Source organism: Coregonus clupeaformis, chromosome 36 (assembly GCF_020615455.1).
Source record: "Coregonus clupeaformis isolate EN_2021a chromosome 36, ASM2061545v1, whole genome shotgun sequence".
Lineage (NCBI taxonomy): Eukaryota > Metazoa > Chordata > Actinopteri > Salmoniformes > Salmonidae > Coregonus > Coregonus clupeaformis.
This window is the reverse complement of record NC_059227.1, coordinates 13,394,988-13,415,713: the sequence shown is the minus strand read 5'-3', so window position 1 is coordinate 13,415,713 and position 20,726 is coordinate 13,394,988. Positions and strand designations below refer to the sequence as shown.

The following is a 20,726-nucleotide window of genomic DNA, read 5'->3' as shown; positions in this document are numbered from 1 at the left end:
ACCACCAACGGCGATCAGCGTTTACCCACCAATTTTATTTACCACTACACCACTGGATAGAACGTCATGTAACATATGAAACACTTTGGCCAGAATTAAGTAATTTCAGATAGTTTTTTGCACTGTGTTTTCAGAAGTGCATTTGACTTCCAGAGCAGCATCTCTTGGTTGGAGTGAAATTACACTATTTAGAAACCGGCAGTGCTGTTACTAGGATGTTCTGCGAACTTCTCAGCCAGGTTTACTGTCAGTACTGATTGGCATACACCACAGTCCTGCCGATTTCTAAATCAAGTGTCGGCTCCCTCCAACAGGCACACACTGCTGTGCAAATCAAACTTCAGAAGTGTCGTGCGAAAAACAACAACTTTTGCAATAGTCTATATTCAATTCTGTTGTGAAAAGAGAAGCAGGAAAATGTCTGCTGTTAAAAACTGAATTTGATTTTTTAAAAGGTATAGACATAGTTTGTCAGGAGGATTTCCATATAATTTGACTCACCATACTTCCATACTTTTTATACCATCTCTCTCCTTTTAAATGCATATAGGCTTCACTATGGAATGTCGAAGCACAAGGTAAGGCAACAGTCCTGCCATCCTGCAGTGTCCACTCTCCTCCAGTGTGCATGCCTTGCTGGAATCACCCCTGAAACCCCTGATAAAGTCCCTTTGTGGTTACAATATTGCCAAGACCAAACTACAGAGAGCATCTAAACAGTGTGCGGGTCCCTATCATTTTCACATTTGACACTTTTCTGTATCCTGCAACTGTAAAGGTTTGTCGGATTTAGGTACACTCGTTCAGTCCCACTTCGCTTGTGGTTTCAAGTCTCTTTGTAATGCTGTCGGTCACGGACCGGGGTCTGTGTTTGGCAGCCCTCTCACTCCTTCCTCCCACACCCCACACAGGCAGCTGACTCTGGGGAGGTGGGGGGCGAACACCACCTCCAGCCTGCGGGGTGCGCTGCTGCCGCCATGCTCCCCGGTGCCCACGCAGCCCGGGAGGCGGAGCAGCATCAGCCTCACCATCACCTGGTTGGCCCAGGCCATGCCCAGGGCGGGCAGCACCTTATTGTCCACCAGCCTGGGAAAGAAGTGCGCGCACGCACACACACACACACACACACACACACACACCGTCAATAATGTCTGATCCCTGGCCATGACCCCACTCTCCGAGGGTGTCTCAGGGGGAGTGGGATATACAATCAACAAAATTCCAATTCACACATGTATTAACACACACTTGTACATGTGTGAAATAGGACAAATGTAAGCACCCAACTTATTACTACTACTACTACTACTATTATTCGAAGACACACAGCCATAGAGACACACACACCACACAGAGGTGCACACACACTAATGATACATGGGATCTATACTTGTATCTCTCTATGCAAGTAAATATAATCAGGAGACTCAAACAGCTTACCCAAAGTTACAGTGTGCTGGATCTGGGCCATCAATTACATCTGTCACCTGAAGAGGTACGGTGCAATAACTCATTACATTATTCTGAACATGCTGCTAGCTTTTGTTTATCTATAGGGTCAGGCTACTATAACAAAATTATATCATGCAATATCAATAGAACACATCCAACAACACATTATTAATTTGATATATCCTTTATTTAAACAGCAAAGTCACATTGAGATAAACATCTCCTTTTCAAGTGAGCCAAGAAAGCATAATACATAATCTAGGTTGACATGCATGTGTAGCAGAACTGGGTGAAATACATGAAGTTTACGTATATACTCGAGTTTGCACTTTTGGAACTATTTCAGTGTTTCCCCTACTAGTACCAGGCAAACCTAAATAGTATTTGATATAGTGCATTTAACCCGGGTCTGCTGAGCAGTTAAGGCTCTTCCCTACCTGGTTGATGCACAGCACCGGGGTACTGTAGTTGTGACTCAGGCGGTGGAGAGTGGCAGCAAAGGTCAGCATGTGGCGGGCTCTCTCGATGCCCTCGTCCGCCTGGAACTCGCTGCGGAACAGGGCCGCCACTGAGTCCACCACCACCAGCCGGACCAGGCCCCGGGAGAGCAGGATGGGCACCCGCTGGGACACGCAGGCCTGCAGTGCACCCTGTTGGGACAGCACAGAAACACTGGTCACATGTACAGTGCCTTCGGAAAACTGAAATACCTTATTTACATAAGTATTCCGACTCTTTCCTATGAGACTCAAAATTGAGCTCAGGTGCATCCTGTTTCCATTGATCATCCTTGAGAGGTTTCTACAACTTGGAGTCCACCTGTGGTAAATTCAATTGATTGGACATGAAAAGGCACACGCCTGTCTATATAAGGTCCCACAGTTGACAGTGCATGTTAGAGCAAAAACCAAGCCATGAGGTCAAAGGAATTGTCCGTAGAGCTCCGAGACAGGATTGTGTCGAGGCACAGATCTGGGGAACGGTACCAAAAAATGTCTGCAGCATTGAAGGTCCCCAAGAACACAGTGGCCTTCATCATTCTTAAATGGAAGAAGTTTGGAACCACCAAGACTCTTCCTAGAGCTGGCCGTCTGGCCAAACTGAGCAATCGGGGGAGAAGGGCCTTGGTCAGGGAGGTGACCAAGAACCCTATGGTCACTGACAGAGCTCTAGAGTTCCTCTGTGGAGATGGGAGAACCTTCCAGAAGGACAACCATCTAAGCAGCACTCCACCAGTCAGGCCTTTATGGTAGAGTGGCCAGACAGAAGCCACTCCTCAGTAAAAGGCACATGACAGCCCGCTTTGAGTTTGCCAAAAGGCACCTAAATACTCTCAGACCATGAGATTCTCTGGTCTGATGAAACCAGAATTGAACTCTTTGGCCTGAATGCCAAGTGTCACTTCTGGAGGAAACCTGGCACCATCCCTACGGTGAAGCATCGTGGTGGCAGCATCATAATGTGGAGATGTTTTTCAGCGGCAGGGACTGGGAGACTAGTCAGGATCGAAGCAAAGATGAACGGAGCAAACTACAGAGAGATCCTTGATGAAAATCTGCTCCAGAGCACTCAGGACCTCAGACTGGGGGCGAAGTTTCACCTTCCAACAGGACAACGACCCTAAGCACACAGCCAAGACAACGCAGGAGTTGCTTTGGGGCAAGTCTCTGAATGTCCTTGAGTGGCCCAGCCAGAGACCGGACTTGAACCCGATCGAACATCTCTGGAGAGACCTGAAAATAGCTGTGCAGCAACGCTCCCCATCCAACCTTATAGAGCTTGAGAGGATCTGCAGAGAAGAATGGGGAAACTTCCCAAATACAGGTGTGCCAAGCTTGTAGCATCATACCCAAGAAGACTTGAGGCTGTAATCGCTGCCAAAGGTGCTTCAACAAAGTACTGAGTAAAGGGTCTGAATACTTATGTAAATGTGATATTTCCATTATTATTTTGTTTTAAATATAAATTAGCAAAAATGTCTAAAATCCGGGCCTCCTGAGTGGCGCAGTGGTCTAAGGCACTGCATCGCAGTGCTAGCTGTGCCACTAGAGATCCTGGTTAGAGTCCAGGCTCTGTCGCTGCCGGCCGCGACCGGGAGACCCATGGGGCGGCGCACAATTGGCCCAGCGTCGTCCAGGCTAGGGAGGGTTTGGCCGGCAGGGATGTCCTTGTCCCATCGTGCTACATATCTACGTCTGGAAAGCCAATTCTATGCGGACGCGTCATGAACTGCTCTCAACCTGTGCCAGTGGCGTTTTATAGGAATTCTCCACTACAGTGGGTGTCTGTTGCACCACTGTCTTACCAGATCGGCAGCGTGCTCTATATAGATGTTGTCGCTGAAACGGATGCTCCGTATCAGGGCCTGGGGAAGCTCTGGCCGCAACCGAGCCTGCTGGGTAATGAGCTGCCACAGACGCTTGATGGGAAACGAGTCCTCTGTGCAAATATACACAGCTCCTGCAGGTGTAAAGACAAACACACATACAAAATATCATGCCATAAGCATCACTATCTGCCAATAATTAAAAAGTTACAATATTTAGGCAATATGGGTTTACAGGCAGAACATCAGGACAAAATACTGTCAACAAAGAGCTGGGTCACGTTTATTAGGACATGCAATGGAAAACGTTTTCAAATGTTTTGTAACCGAAATTAAAATGAGTGTTCCTTATTAGACAGGCTAGGCAGTTTGTCCCTCCCCGATTCAGTCCGTTTTATCCATTAGGTCACCTGAATTGAGCCCTCCATACTCCAGTGGGTACTGCACAGAGAGACACAGCTGCAAGCCAAACTGGGTCTTTCCTGCACTGCTCTCCCCTGCCAGTTCTGTGATGCCGCTCAACGGTACACCACCTCGCAGTAGAGCGTCCAGAACGGGGCAAGCCAAACTTAGCTTGTACCCAGGTTCCAAAAAGGGAAACTCTCCGCGGTGCACTTGTAAGGCTGTGTGAAAACAAACAGATAATCAGTTAGTTTGAATAATAGACTATAACTTGTTTGAACCTAGGATTGTAAAGCCTAGGCTACAATCACTTCCGGGTGGCTAGATACAGTGATAGAGTGAGACTCCAACTCTGGTCCTCGTGAGTTACTGGGTGTGCAGGCTTTTGTTAATTAAAGCAATGCTGCAGAGGACTGAAAACAACTTTGTTACTTTTTAAACCTCCTGTTTTGGACTCAACCTTAAATTAACTAGGCTACTTTTCCATTCGCTAGTCAGAAAAAAAAAAGTCTGCCCTGCCCTCTCCCACTAGAATGAACTATATGCATCTTCTAGCGATCTATTGATAGGACAGGCACATGTCAGTCACAAAGCGAGCGATGACAGGGAAACACTGCTGGTTTGACAGTCTGCTATCCGTCCCGCCTCCCAGTACCTATGGGCAGTGTGATTTGTGTGCGCTGTGGTTGGCTGCAGTCAAATTTCTTTACATGGAGGAGGAGGAGAGCATGATGCTCCTTCATCCTCTCTGTGAGTGAATTTCAGGGCTCTACAGTGCGACCATTTTACTCGCATATGCGCCTAAAAATAGATGTGTTCGAACTGAAAAAGTAAAAAGTATGACCAGGTGCGAGTTGTGATTTATAGCAAACAAAAATCCTGCCGTAGCTATTTTCAAGTATTTCTGCCGTTTTGTTTCATAGCTGGTAGCAAATGACACAAACATAGAAATAAGAATGATTTCTTATTTCTATGCAAAGAACTACGTAGAGTCCCATATATTCCACCTCGTGCGCAGCATCTTTCTTAGAGAAGAGAAAGAGCAGGCGAGCCAGCGAGGGTGGGAGAGGGGCAGGCAGACAACCAGAACCGTGCGCATAGGCTATATCTTGGTAATCTTTATCGCAATGTCTTGCAATGCCTAGTAAATACACCAAAAGTATATTAAAGTACAGATTTTACTATCAATGTGTATGGGCTAATATATTTTACATAGTGCCAGTGAATTGAAGTTGAACATTGCCAAATGAGACAGTTTAATTAGGCCTAAATGTTAACTGTATATTATCCATGTCCATGTCACCCATGCCTCCAAGAAGCATAGCATAGTTCAATTCTTAATGTCCCGTTGATAGGATAGTCTCAAACGTAGTTCGTCCAGTTTATTCTCCAGCGATTGCACATTTGTCGATAGAACAGAGGGTAGAGGCGGTATATTCACTCACCGCCATAGTCTCATCAGGGTTACTGCACGTTGGACCCTATAGCAACCGTCTTTTTCACTTCCAAGTGTCGGGGATGAGCAATATATGTCCTGTGCCGAAGACTCATTGAAGGATCCTTTCAGACCACTGCAATTTATCTCATACACCATTGAAATTTAAATTGAATTGACATTTTAACTTGTAGTTACTACCACAGACGGCCGCCGGTCCACCCACCGTCGAAAGTCAACATAAATGGTCATGTCTATTATATTATATACATTTCTATGATTTCAGTTTCCTATTGAGGATTGACAGTATAATTTAAAACAGATACAGTGCCTTCGGAAAGTATTCAGACCCCTTGACTTTGTCCACTTTTTGTTACAGCCTTATTATATAAAATGGATTAATTAAATAAGAATCCTCAGCAATCTACACACAAAACCCCATAATGACAAAGCGAAAACAGGTTTGTAGAAATGTTTGCAAATGCATTACAACCTGTAATTTAAATTGATTTTTATTTGGATTTCATGTAAAGGACATACACAAAATAGTCCAAATTGGTGAAGTGAAATTCAAAAAATTACTTGTTTCAAAAAATTATTTAGAAAATAACGGAAATGTGGTGCGTGCATATGTATTCAACCCCTTTGCTATGAAGCCCATAAATAAGATCTGGTGCCACCAATTACCTTCAGAAGTCACATAATTAGTTAAATAAAGTCCACCTGTGTGCAATCTAAGTGTCACCTGATCTGTCACATGATCTCAGTATATATACACACACCTGTTATGAAAGGCCCCAGAGTATGCAACACCACTAAGCAAGGAGCACCACCAAGCAAGCGGCACCATGAAGACCAAGGAGCTCTCCAAACAGGTCAGGGACAAAGTTGTTGAGAAGTACAGATCAGGGTTGGGTTATAATAAAATATCCACAACTTTGAACATCCCACGGAGCACCATTAAATCCATTATAAAAAAACTGAAAGAATATGGCACCACAACAAACCTGCCAAGAGAGGGCCGCCCTCCAAAACTCAGGGACCAGGCAAGGAGGGCATTAATCAGAGAGGCAACAAAGAGACCAAAGATAACCCTGAAGGAGCTGCAAAGCTCCACAGCGGAGATTGGAGTATCTGTCCATAGGACCACTTTACAGAGCTGGGCTTTACGGAAGAGTGGCCAGAAAAAAGCCATTGCTTAAAGAAAAAAATAAGCAAACACATTCGGTGTTCGCCAAAAGGCATGTGGGAGACTCCCCAAACATATGGAAGAAGGTACTCTGGTCAGATGAGACTAAAGTGGAGATTTTGCGCCATCAAGGAAAACCCTATGTCTGGCACAAACCCAACACCTCTCATCACCCCGAGAACACCATCCCCACAGTGAAGCATGGTGGTGGCAGCATCATGCTGTAGGGTACCAAAAAATGTCTGCAGCATTGAAGGTCCCCAAGAACAGTGGCCTCCATCATTCTTAAATGGAAGAAGTTTGGAACCACCAAGACTCTTCCTAGAGCTGGCCGCAGGGCCAAACTGAGCAATCGGGGGAGAAGGGCCTTGGTCAGGGAAGTGACCAAGAACCCGATGGTCATTCTGACAGAACTCTAGAGTTCCTCTGTGGAGATGAGAGAACCTTCTAGAAGGACAACCATCTTTGCAGCACTCCACCAATCAGGCCTTTATGGTAGAGTGGCCAGACGGAAGCCAATCCTCAGTAAAAGGCACATGACAGCCCGCTTGGAGTTTGCCAAAAGGCACCTAAAGACTCTCAGACCATGAGAGACAAGATTCTCTGGTCTGATGAAACCAAGATTGAACTCTTTGTAAAAATTGTCTGAACTTATACTTTTTTTTGGAAGTACACTACATGACCAAAAGTATGTGGACACTCGAACTGCTCGTCGAACATGTCATTCCAAAATCATGGGCATTAATATGGAGTTAGTCCCCCCTTTGCTGCTATAACAGCCACTCTTCTGGGAAGGCTTTCCACCTGATGTTGGAACATTGCTGTGGGGACTTGCTTCCATTCAGCCACAAGAGCATTAGTGTGGTCGGGCACTGATGTTGGGCGATTAGGCCTGGCTCGCAGTAGGTGTTCCAATTCATCCCAAAGGTGTTCGATGGGGTTGAGGTCAGGGCTCTGTGCAGGCCAGTCAAGTTCTTCCACACCAATCTCGACAAACCATTTGTGTATGAACCTCGCTGTGTGCACGGGGGCATTTTCATGCTGAAAAAGGAAAGGGCCTTCCCCAAACTGTTTCCACAAAGTTGGAAGCACAGAATCGTCTAGAATTTAATTGTGTGCTGTAGTGTTAAGATTTCCCTTCACTGGAACTAAAGGGCCTAGCCCGAACCATGAACAACAGCCCCAGACAATTATTCCTCCTCCACCAAACTTTAAATATTTGCACTATGCATTGGGGCAGGTAGTGTTCTCCTGGCATCCGTCAAACCCAGATTCGTCAGTCGGACTGCCAGATGGTGAGGCGTGATTCATCACTGCAGAGATTGCGTTTCCACTGCTCCAGAGTCCAATGGCGGTGAGCTTTACACCACTCCAGCCGACACTTGGCATTGCATATGGTGATCTTAGGCTTGTGTGTGGGTGCTCGGCCATGAAAACCCATTTCATGAAGCTCCGGACAAACAGTTATTGTGCTGACATTGCTTCCAGAGGCAGTTTGGAACTCGGTAGTGAGTGCTTCAACCGAGGACAGACGATATCTGTGAGCTTGTGTGGCCTACCACTTCGCGGCTGAGCTGTTGTTGCTCCTAGACGTTTATACTTCACAACAACAGAACTTACAGTTGACCGTGGCAGCTTTAGCAGGGTAGAATTTTGACAAACTGACTTGTTGCAAAGGTGGCATCCTATGACGGTGCCACATTGAAAGTCACTGAGCTCTTCAGTAAGGCCATTCTACTGCAAATGTTTTTTTATGGAGATTGCATGGCGGTGTGCTCGATTTTATACACCTGTCAGCAACAGGTGAAATAGCTGAATCCAATAATTTGAAGGGGTATATATATATATATAGTTTTTGTATATATAGTGTATATTTTATGGAAAATACATACAAGGTTTCTGAACAACGCATCATGCTGCTTCAAGGCATTGTTGACATAACAGAGCAGTGCAGATTATTATTAGATTTGAGAAGGGTGCTCATGCCTCTCTGCTTTTGCCCTTTCACGTTACAATATTATCACAATATTTTTACCATGGCAAAAATGAAAACATGAAGCAGACCAAACCCTTTTGTCATTTAAAAACCTGCTGTATGTAAAAATCAGGGGTGGACATGGCCCCCTCCACATTCTGAAATTGCATTTTTGTCCCCCCCAGTTTTATCATTGGAATGTGATACAAAACGAGGCAACAGTGTGCTTTAGGAACATGCAAACGCCTCTGAGCGGTCGGGTAGGCTGTTTGGAGTGTTTATCCGACAAAAAACTAAACAAAAAAACACTTCTTTAGCTTGGAAAATGTATAAATGTAACTCTGGAAGTCAACATAATGTTTCCAACATTAGGGCTGTTTTCCTAAAGAAGAAGTTCATAGGAATTAGACTTTTAGATCGCAAAAACGTCTATTCATACATGTCAGATTTCAATACTGGCCAATTTCATAACGCAGGAGGTTGTCTATTTTTGCGATATTCCTACCTCGAGAAATGTGTAATTTAACAGAGGGTCCACCACATTACTCCTATTTGTCTGCCTCTTCAGTCAGCGTGTATTGTATGGTGCCGTTGCGAATGTCAGACTCTACTCTGCGAGGCACATCGATCTGCAGGTTGAACATGGTTAGATTATAGACTCCTACATTTATAGTGCAGTTTGTTTAGGCGATTTTATAGCTAACTAGCTACTTCACATGCTGATATTGACTGGTATTATTGTATTGTACCATCACATATTTAAAAACGGGAGGCAACAGTCATAATACAACTGTCTTAACAGCCAATGTGTATTATTTAACATTACCATTAAAATAGTACTCACTTACAGGAATGGGTAATTGTTTACAAGTTGCTAACTATCCCATAAAGCCATCACCGAAAACCACATATCTTCTTCTGTGGTTTGGTAACTTCCTGTTCTTCGAGTTTGAAAGATTTAAATGTATGCAGCGTCCGTCTCGCAATGAAGCCTTCAACAGCAAGGGGGTATTGCGACTCCATTCCATTGAAATGCATGACATCCGGCGCAACTTAACTGAGTGCTTATGGGTAATGTGAATGAGGCGAGCAATATCCACCAGCTGGAATGTGAAGCTGAACCTGGTTAGCTTTAGAAAACCCTGATTAGATCTAGCTTGTTTGTAGGATACCCCTCAGGTGTTGTGACATACCTTTGAGTTATTTAGCAGACGCTCTTATCCAGAGCGACATACCGTAGTGAGTGCATCCATGTTCATATTTTGTTTTTACTGGTCCCCAATGGGAATCGAACCCACAACCCTGGTATTGCAAGTGCCATGCTCTACCAACTGAGCCACACGGGACTGTGTGTATATCAGACATCAGGCTTTAAAGGGTTAGCCCGCACTAACACACCTGTCTAAACGTAGCTAGCTACAGTTGAGGTCGGAAGTTTACATACACCTTAGCCAAATACATTTAAACTCTGTTTTTCACAATTCCTGACATTTAATCCTAGTAAATATTCCCTGTCTTAGGTCAGTTAGGATCACCACTTTATTTTAAGAATGTGAAATGTCAGAATAATAGTAGAGAGAATTATTTATTTCAGCTATTATTTCTTTCATCACATTCCCAGTGGGTCAGAAGTTCACATACACTCAATTAATATTTGGTAGCATTGCCTTTAAATTGTTTAACTTGGGTCAAACGTTTCGGGTAGCCTTCCACAAGCTTCCCACAATAAGTTGGGTGTATTTCGGCCTATTCCTCCTGACAGAGCTGGTGTAACTGAGTCAGGTTTGTAGGCCTCCTTGCTCGCACACGCCTTTTCAGTTCTGCCCACAAATGTTCTATTGGATTGAGGTCAGGGCTTTGTGATGGCCACTCCAATACCTTGACTTTGTTGTCCTTAAGCCATTTTGCCACAACTTTGGAAGTATGCTTGGGGTCATTGTCCATTTGGAAGACCCATTTGCGACCAAGCTTTAACTTCCTGACTGATGTCTTGAGATGTTGCTTCAATATATCCACATAATTTTCCTTCCTCATGATGCCATCTATTTTGTGAAGTGCACCAGTCCCTCCTGCAGCAAAGCACCCCCACAGCATGATGCTGCCACCCCCGTGCTTCACGGTTGGGATGGTGTTCTTCGGCTTGCAAGCTATCCCCTTTTTCCTCCAAACATAACGATGGTCATTATGGCCAAACAGTTCTATTTTTGTTTCATCAGACCAGAGGACATTTCTCCAAAAAGTATGATCTTTGTCCCCATGTGCAGTTGCAAACCGTAGTCTGGCTTTGTTATGGCGGTTTTGGAGCAGTGGCGTCTTCCTTGCTGAGCGGCCTTTCAGGTTATGTCGATATAGGACTTGTTTTACTGTGAATATAGATACTTTTGTACCTGGTTTCCTCCAGCATCTTCACAAGGTCCTTTGCTGTTGTTCTGGGATTGATTTGCACTTTTCGCACCAAAGTACGTTCATCTCTAGGAGACAGAACACGTGTCCTTCCTGAGCGGTATGACGGCTGCGTGGTCCCATGGTGTTTATACTTGCGTACTATTGTTTGTACAGATGAAAGTGGTACCTTCAGGCGTTTGGAAATTGCTCCCAAGGATGAATCAGACTTGTGGAGGTCTACCATTTTTTTTGGCTGATTTCTTTTGATTTTCCAATTATGTCAAGCAAAGAGGCACTGAGTTTGAAGGTAGGCCTTGAAATACACCCACAGGTACACCTCCAATTGACTCAAATGATGTCAATTCGCCTATCTGAAGCTTCTAAAGCCATGACATCATTTCCTGGAATTTTCCAAGCTGTTTAAAGGCACAGTCAACTTAGTGTATGTAAACTTCTGACCCACTGGAATTGTGATACAGTGAATTATAAGTGAAATAATCTGTCTGTAAATAATTGTTGGAAAAATTACTTGTGTCATGCACAAAGTAGATGTCCTAACCGACTTGCCAAAACTATAGTTTGTTAACAAGAAATTTGTGGAGTGGTTGAAAAACAAGTTTTAATGACTCCAACCTAAGTGTATGTAAACTTCCGACTTCAACTGTAGCTAGTTGGTGTGTTAGTGCTGGGCTGGAATCAAAACCTGCACACCCAGTAGCTCTCCATGTTCGGAGTTGGAGAATCCTGCAATAGAATAGAGCATGCCTACCTGTTACAGGTGAATGTCTGCGGTAAGAGACAGCAACAGCTGTGTGCAGGTGTTGCACGTCTGACTTTGACAGGTGGGTGAGTCGTTGTAGATCCGGACCCGAGAGACTGAGAATCTCCCTCGCTGATTTCACATTAGCTAAGATCAACATAAATTCATTATGAGCAAAGACGCACCTACAGCATGCATTTTAACAACAACGTTGACTAGCAAAGCAAAATGTTGTACAGTGCCTTCAGAAAGTATTCACACCATTGACTTTTTCCACATTTTTTGTTGTTATAGCCTGAATTTAAAATAGATTAAATTGATATGTTTTGTCACTGGCCTTCACACTATACACCATTATGTCAAAGTGGAATTATGTTTTTCAAAATGTTTCAAAATGTCTACAAAAATGAAAAGCTAAAATGTATTGAGTCAACCCCTTTGTTATGGCAAGCCTAAATAAGTTCAGGAGTAAAAATGTGCTTAACATGTCACATAATAAGTTGCATGGACTCACTCTGTGTGCAATTAGTGTTTAACATTATTTTTTTATGACTCATCTCTGTACCCCACACACACACAATTATCTGTAAGGTCCCTCAGTGGACCTCAATGACTAGGGAGGTTTTCCAATCCCTCGCAAAGAAGGGCACCTATTGGTAGATGGGTTAAAAAAAAAGCTGACATTGAATATCCATTTGGGCATGGTGAAGTTATTAATTACACTTTGGATGGCCCATGGGGCGGCGCACAATTGGCCCAGCGTTGTCCAGGGTAGGGGAGGGAATGGCCGGCAGGGATGTTGCTCAGTTGGTAGAGCATGGCGTTTGCAACGCCAGGGTTGTGGGTTCGATTCCCACGGGCCAGAATGAAAAAATAAAATAATGTATGCAGTCACTAACTGTAAGTCGCTCTGGATAAGAGCGTCTGCTAAAATGACTAAAATGTAAAAAATGGATGGTGTATCAATATACCCACTCACTACAAAGATACAGGCATCCTTCCTAACTCAGTTGCCAGAGAAGAAGGAAACTGCTCAGGGATTTCACCACGAGGCCAATGGTGACTTTAAAACAGTTAAGAGTTGAATGTGACAGGAGAAAACTGAGGATGGATCAACAACATTGTAGTTACTCCACAATACTAACCTAATTGAGAGTGAAAAGGAAGCCTGTACAGAATAAAAAATATTCCTAAACATTACATTTACGTCATTTAGCAGACGCTCTTATCCAGAGCGACTTACAAATTGGTTTAAACATGCATCCTGTTTGCAACAAGGCACTGAAGTAATACTGCCACAAATGTGGCAAAGCAATTAACACTGTACTCAGGACAAAAAGTTGTGATTGGGGCATATCCAATACAACCCATTACGGAATACCACTCTCCATATTTTCAAGCATAGTGGTGGCTGCATCATGTTATGGGTATGCTTGTAATCGTTAAGAACTGGTGAGTTTTTCGGGATAAAAAAGAAACGGAATGGAGCTAAGCACAGGCAAAATCCTAGATGAAAACCTGGTTCAGTCTGATTTCCACCAGACACTGGGAGATGAATTCACCTTTAAGCAGGACAATAGCCTAAAACACAAGGCCAAATCTACGCTAGAGTTGCTTACCAAGAAGACAGTGAATGTTCCTGAGTGGCCGAGTTACAGTTTTGACTTAAATCTATTTGAAAATCTATGGCAATACCTGAAAATGGTTGCCTAGCAATGATCAACAACCAATGACAGATATTGAAGAATGTTTTAAAGAATAATGGGAAAATGTTGCTCAATCCAGGTGTGGAAAGCTCTTTGAGATTTACCCAGAAAGACTCACAGCTGTAATCTCTGCCAAAGGTGCTTCTACAAAGTATTGACAAAGGGGTGTGAATACTTATGTAAATGAGATATTTCTGTATTTCATTTTCAATAAATGTGCACAAAAAATCTAAAAACATATTTTCACTTTGTCATTATGGTGTATTGTTTGTAGATGGGTGAGAAACAAATTATATTTAATCCATTTTGAATTTAGGCTGTAACACAACAAAATGTGGAATAAGTCAAGGGGTATAACATTAGCTAAGTTTCCAAGTCATATGGCAATACAACTCAGGAGGTTGGTGGCACCTTAATTGGTGAGGACGGGCTCATGGTAATAGCCTACCACAGTATGATTCTGATGAGTCATAACACCCATATAACCTAGCGGTCAAACACAAATGGTTCCAATCGTTTTTCCACCATTCAATTTATCCATTGTGAATTTTAGAAACATTGAAAATAAGGGCTGTGTATCTGGCCCCACGGGGGGCCAGTATGAAAAATGTATGCACTCACTAATTGTAAGTCTCTCTGGATAAGAGCTTCTGCTAAATTACTAAAATGTCAATTGGATCACTAAATGTAGGCTTACCCTGGCGTGACGTTTTCATAACCGTGTAAATCTCTCTCAGACAAGGTGACTTGCATTTATTTACCCCTCCAAAATTAAATGCTAATTAGCTGCTAATGTGGCTATTTACATTTTACATTTTAGTCATTTAGCAGACGCTCTTATCCAGAGCGACTTACAGGAGCAATTAGGGTTAAGTGCCTTGCTCAAGGGCACATCGACAGATTTTTCACCTAGTCGGCTCGGGGATTAGAACCAGCGACCTTTCGGTTACTGGCACTACGCTCTTAACCACTAAGCTACCTGCCGCCCCAGCTATCATACAGCACTACAAATGCCCGTCTCAAGCTTCACGTCACTCACCAGGGCCATGATGACCTGGACGAGACTGTCGAATCGAGGTAAAGGTAAGAATCTCTGGATTAACTATCTAATGTTAGCTAAATGTATTAATAAATTGGCTAAAGTTGTTTAAATGGACAATTCTGTGAACTGTCTTAGGCAAGTTTTAAATTGAAAATGCCTGTTATCTAGCTTGCTAGCTCACGGTCAGCTAGTTAGCAACATTAGTCTGGCTAGATGGCTATTGTGACAAAACAAGCAAGCATAGTGTTGAGAATCATTGTACCAACTAAAACGCTGTGAAATATATTTTCTATAACCAGAAATATTGTATTTCAGCGGGAAGCATAGCAATAGCGCACATAGAACAGCTTTACTGCTACTTAGACTTGCTTTCAATGATAATGACAGATCTATAACTCCCATTTCTTTGGGAATTTGGTCCGGTCGCCCCAAAGGTTATATATTGCAGCTTTAATACAGCAGTGCATTCTGACACCATGAATTGAAATTGATTTGATATAGTTGGCAGAAATTATAAGCAATTAAATAAAGACCTCCACTGGGTGAAGGAGAAGAGGATCTGGTAAAATAAGGGTATGTTCCTAATATAATCTAGATCGGTCACTAGCTAAATAGCTTCTTTGCTAAATCTAGCCTCGTATTCATGGCATATTATTTTTACATTTTAGTCATTTAGCAGACGCTCTTATCCAGAGCGACTTACAGTTAGTGAGTGCATACATTTTTCATACTGGCCCCCCGTGGGAAACGAACCCACAACCCTGGCGCCGCAAACGCCATGCTCTACCAACTGAGCTACACAGAGCCATTTTATACACTACATGACCAAAAGTATGTGGACACCTGCTCGTCAAACATCTCATTCCAAAATCATGGGCATTAATATGGAGTTGGTTCCCCCTTTGCTGCTAGAAAAGCCTCCACTCTTCTGGGAAGGGTTTCCACTAGATGTTGGAACATTGCTGCGGGGACTTGCTTCCATTCAGCCACAAGAGCATTAGTGAGGTCGGGCACTGATGTTGGGCGATTAGGGCTGGCTCGCAGTCGGTGTTCCAATTCATCCCAAAGGTGTTTGATGGGGTTGAGGTCAGGGCTCTGTGCAGGCCAGTCAAGTTCTTCCACACGGACTTCGACAAAACATTTCTGTATGGACCTCGCTTTGTGCACGGGGCATTATCATGCTGAAACAGGAAAGGGCCTTCCCCAAACAAGCACAGAATAGTCTAGAAAATCATTGTATGCTGTAGCGTTAAGATTTCCCTTCATTGGAACTAAGGGGCCTAGCACGAAACATGAAAAACAGCCCCAGACCATTATTCCTCCTCCAACAAACTTTACAGTTGGCACTATGCAGTCAGCGTTCTCCTTGCATCTGCCAAACCCAGATTTGTCCATTGGACTGCCAGATGGAGAAGTGTGATTAATCACTCCAGAGAACGCGTTTCCACTGCTCCAGAGTCCAATGGCGGAACGCTTTACACCACTCCAGCCAATGCATGGCATTGCGCATGGTGATCTTAGGCTTGTGAGCGGCTGCTCGGCCATGGAAACCCATTTCATGAAGCTCCCAATGAACAGTTCTTGTGCTGACGTTGCTTCCAGAGGCAGTTTGGAACTCGGTAGTGAGTGTTGCAACTGAGGACAAATTATTTTTACATGCTTCAGCACTCAGCAGTCCCGTTCTGTAAGCTTGTGTGGCCTACCACTTCACGGCTGAGCCGTTGTTGCTCCTAGACGTTAACACTTCACAATAACAGCACTTACAGATGACCGGGGCAGCACTAGTAGGGCAGAAATTTGACGAACTGACTTGTTGGAAAGGTGGCTTCCTATGACAGTACCACGTTGAAAGTCACTGAGCTCTTCAGTAAAGCCATTCTACTGCCAATGTTTGACTACGGCGATTGCATGGCTGTGTGCTCGATTATATATACACACACGTCAGCAACAGGTGTGGCTGAAATAGCTGAATCCACTAATTTGAAGGGTTGTCCACATACATTTGTATATATCGTGTATCTGACTTCTAGTAGGATAGTATTCTGTACAAGACCAAAAGCATAAGACAAATATTTAAAAATATAAAACGCAACGTTCATTTAAGGAAATCAGTCAATTGAAATAGATGTATTAGGCCCTAATCTATGGATTTCACGACTGTGAATACAGATATGCATCCGTTGGTCACAGATATTGTCCAACTCCTCTTCAATGGCTGTGCAAAGTTGCTGGATATTGGAGGGAACTGGAAAACGCTGTCGTACACGTCACGTCCAGAGCATCCCAAACATGCTCAATGGATGGCATGTCTGGTGAGTATGCAAGCCATGGAAGAACTGGGACATTTTCAGTTTCCAGGAATTGTGTACAAATCCTTTCGACATGGGGCTGTGCACTCATGCTGAAACATGAGGCGATCGCGGCGGATGAATGACACCACAATGGCACCACAATGGGCCTCAGGATTTCGTCATTCAAATTGACATCGATAAAATGAAGTTGTGTTCGCGGTCCATAGCCTTCGCCTGCCCATACCATAACCCCACCATGGGGCCCTCTGTTCACAACGTTGACATCAGTAAACCGCTGCCCCACACGATGCCATATGCTGTCTGTCATCTGCCTAATACAGTTGAAACAGATTAATCCGTGAAGAGCACACTTCTCCAGCGTGCCAGTGGCCATCGAAGGTGAGTATTTGCCCACTGACGTTGGTTGCGATGCCGACCTGCAGTCAGGTCAAGACCCTGTTGAGGACGACGTGCACACAGATGAGCTTCCCCGAGATGGTTTCTGACAGTTTTTGCAGAAATTCTTTGGTTGCACAAACCCACAGTTTCATCAGCTGTTCGGGTGGCTCATGTCAGACTATCCCGTTGGTAAAGAAGCCGGATGTGGAGGTCCTGGGCTGGTGTGGTTACACCGTGGTCTGCGGTTGTTAGGCCGGTTGGATGTACTGCCAAACTGGCTAAAACGATGTTGGAGGCGGCTTATGGTAGAGAAATGAACATTCAATTCTCTGGCAACAGCTCTGGTGGACATTCCTGCAGTTAGCATGCCAATTGCACGCTCCCTCAAAACTTGACATCTGTGGCATTGTGTATATTTTAGAGTGGCCTTTTATTGTCCCAAACACAAGGTGCACCTGTGTAACGATCATGCTGTTCAATCACTTTCTTGATATGCCACACCTGTCTGGTGGAAGGATTATCTTGGCAAAGGAGGAATGCTCACTAACAGGGATGTAAACAAATTTGTGGGCAAAATTAGTGAGAAATAAGCTCAAGCATGAAAAGGGGGTGAATGCCCACATGCAGGAACGCCCCGAATTGCGGGCTGGCAGATGCACATTATTGAGTTGGAATGCAGCTATACCACGATCAGGACAGTGCAGAGCTGGCCACGATATGGCTCAGAAAATGTACCTCAGTCCAGGGATGGGAGATGGCAGTGTACTTCTAATTATCCCAACTGACAAATCTAGAAGTTTGAAAAATTTTCGTCAGCATGCTAGCCTAGCTAATGCTATAGCAGACCATTGGATTCGACAACACTTTCGAGTAACTGCTCACCAACGCTAGTCGTCGCATCTTCATGGAATCCAATGAGCTGCTATAGCATTAGCTAGCCTTGCATTCTGACGAAAAATGTGCAGTATTTCCATCTTCTCAATTTGCCAGTTGGGATAATTAAGGACTGAAGTACGTTTTCTGAGCCACATCTCGCGCCAGATCCACGCTGTCCTGATCTTGGCATAGTCGCGTTCTGACTAGAGAATGTTAAAGTGATAATGTCCGAGAAGCCGGTGTTTGGAGGATATATTGCCAATAAAATTTGTTTTGATATTGGCACGGGTGTTAGCAGCAAACCGTGTCAATATATCCTCCAAACACCGGCTTCGAGGGCATGATTAATTTGATACAATTTTGATTAATTGATTCATACTATTTCATCCTTCCACAAGATACAGTCCCGACACAAATCTAGGGCTGCTACCCAAGCTGGCTGGTCATTCATTCTATCGGTTCGGTTGCCAGCGACACGACCCAGTCGTTTTGTTCCGTATCTATGGACGCGATCCAGTCGTTCGTTCTAAAATGTTCCATTGCCATACTGGCTGGCAACGTTCTTATCCCTTGCTTGCTAGCTAGCCAACTACCTTACAGTCATGTCAAAAAGTGCAGCCAGAATAACAGCAAAGTAGCAGCATTAGCATAAGCTGTTTTCTAGTGACATTTATTTGGATACATGTATAACAATGAGCTAATGATCCGCGATTTTGCCTGGCATAGAAAATGTGCTCTCTCGTCAGGACACTGTTGTTCAGAGGAGCTAGCCAACAACACCGCTAACACAATCACTGGAAAGACAGCAAACTAGCTGCATTTCGTTTCACCTGTTTTCTATTGACATTTCTTTGTAAACATCCATCAAAATGATGCCAGCTGATTCATGATTTCGACTGGCTGACTAGATGCCTGTCCATCTCATCCCGACACGTTCATTACTATGGGACAGTTGGAGATCGAATTTCAATATTGAAACAATGTTGCAAATGTCAGAGAGCAAGGTTTATACATATCTCTGCTGTTGAAAATCAAACGCTAGTCTAAACGAAATGGGAGATACTGTCTAGATGCTTTTTATAGTGGAGATCAAATGTATAAATTGTCTGGCTGGGCTGATGACAGTGGATTGCGCAGTGAGATGAAACAAAGTAAATAGGCATTTCAATGTCATAGCTTTAGCTGGTGGTAACTTGTGGATTATAAAACAGTGGTTCGAGCCCTTAAAGCTGATTGGCTGACAGCCATGGTATATCAAACCGTATACCATGTGTATGACAAGACATTTCACTGCTCTAATTACATCAGTAACCAGTTTATAATAGCAATAAGGCACCTCAGGGGTTTGTGGTATATGGCCAATATACCACGCTAAGGGCTGTATCCAGGCACTCCGCATTGAGTCATACATACTAACAGCCCTTAGCCGTAGTATATTGGCCATATAGCACACCCCCTCGGGCCTTATTGCTTAATTATAGACACCGGCTGGTTTTAACCAATCAGCATCCAGGATTAGTCCCACCTGTTGAATAAAATTAGCTAAATAACATCTAGTCGAATTATGGCTAGCTAGCTAGCGTCCGTTTCCTTTACCTTTCTTTACGGCTGCTATAATCCTTGGGTTGAGCTCCAATTGTTCCCAATCCATATTTCCCACAAATACCATTTAGTCTGGGATACATTTCGCCATTCTGTGAGGCATCAGCAAGCAAAATGTGAACCGCTTGCTGGCTAACTATTGTGGCGGCAAAGAGCCTGGTGGACAGACGTGCGAAAAACCCGCCCACAAATCGTCATCACAGAGCGCGTCGCACCCGGATTCGTGATAGAAGGAACTACATATAAATTTAGGGGTGTACATTAAAACACTTTTTTTTTTAGCAAAAGTAACTAACTGTAAAGTGATTACATTGGATTTCGGTGTACATAATAATTGGGATACATAAATAAGGATACTCTGTGTACATAGTTTCAATAAATACAATGAAATACTCATCCTGAAGTTGTCATCCTTACCCTGAAAATAAACTATTTGGTTTAGCTTACGCCGAGTAGGTTTTGCGAGTCAAAACACCAAAACATTAGCTACCTCGTCGAATGGGATATTATGAAATTTGCTAACAATTATCTTTTTAAAGGGCATATCGTTTTATCACGTGAACATATTTTGATAACAAGCTTTTAGCATATGCAGTCTTTTCACTATGAGAAACGAGCTAGCTAAGTATCAATAGCGTCTGAAGTGTTTCCTCCTGTCCTGGATTTCTTTGTCGCCATACAAGAACTAGCTACCGCGCTGGTATTAAACTTTGAATAACGTCAGGTAGCTAGCTAAATATAAAGATAGTACTAAGCTTATTGCTTTGAAACTTCAACGTAACCATATTTTGCCATGCATGTCTCCCTTTCTGCACTACATTACAGTAGTGGGCGTGTGATATCTAGTAGCTAGCTACACATGAAATGGGTTAGCTAGTTATAATCT

The 20,726-nt window shown here is 43.6% G+C and overlaps 2 protein-coding genes across 4 annotated transcripts in view; one reads left to right on the top strand and one right to left on the bottom strand.

The window, feature by feature from the left end:
- Positions 1–16: 16 nt before the first annotated feature.
- On the bottom strand, positions 17–20,014 carry xrcc3 (X-ray repair complementing defective repair in Chinese hamster cells 3). 2 transcript variants are annotated; one of them, XM_041865754.1, is made up of 7 exons: positions 19,835–20,014; positions 11,934–12,071; positions 4,189–4,401; positions 3,758–3,912; positions 1,890–2,102; positions 1,441–1,487; positions 17–1,086 (listed from the first exon to the last, which is right to left on the bottom strand). In XM_041865754.1, the coding sequence occupies exons 1-7, from the start codon at positions 19,905–19,907 to the stop codon at positions 852–854; spliced, it is 1,074 nt and encodes a 357-aa protein (XP_041721688.1). In that variant the 5' UTR covers positions 19,908–20,014; the 3' UTR covers positions 17–851. The 2 variants fall into 2 exon arrangements, with proteins under 2 accessions (XP_041721688.1, XP_041721689.1); XM_041865755.1 differs by lacking the exon at positions 11,934–12,071.
- Positions 20,015–20,302: 288 nt separating this feature from the next.
- Positions 20,303–20,726, top strand: part of brf1b (BRF1 RNA polymerase III transcription initiation factor subunit b) — a 124,599-nt gene continuing 124,175 nt past the window's right edge. Inside the window, exon 1 of one of the 2 annotated variants that reach the window (XM_041865878.1) lies at positions 20,303–20,540. The gene's annotated coding sequence lies outside the window, so the exon portion shown is untranslated. Of the gene's footprint in view, positions 20,565–20,726 lie in introns of both variants that reach the window. The other variant, XM_041865879.1, reaches the window with a different exon arrangement.

Excerpts from the sequence above, each read along its gene's own strand:
- xrcc3 (XM_041865754.1), bottom strand. The coding sequence starts at position 19,907 with ATGGTATTTGTGGGAAATATGGATTGGGAACAATTGGAGCTCAACCCA. Across the intron at positions 3,913-4,188 it reads GTATGGAGGGCTCAATTCAG|GAGCTGTGTATATTTGCACA; the intron begins GTGACCTAATGG and ends TTACACCTGCAG. Across the intron at positions 1,087-1,440 it reads CCAGCACACTGTAACTTTGG|GCTGGTGGACAATAAGGTGC; the intron begins GTAAGCTGTTTG and ends CTTCTTTCCCAG.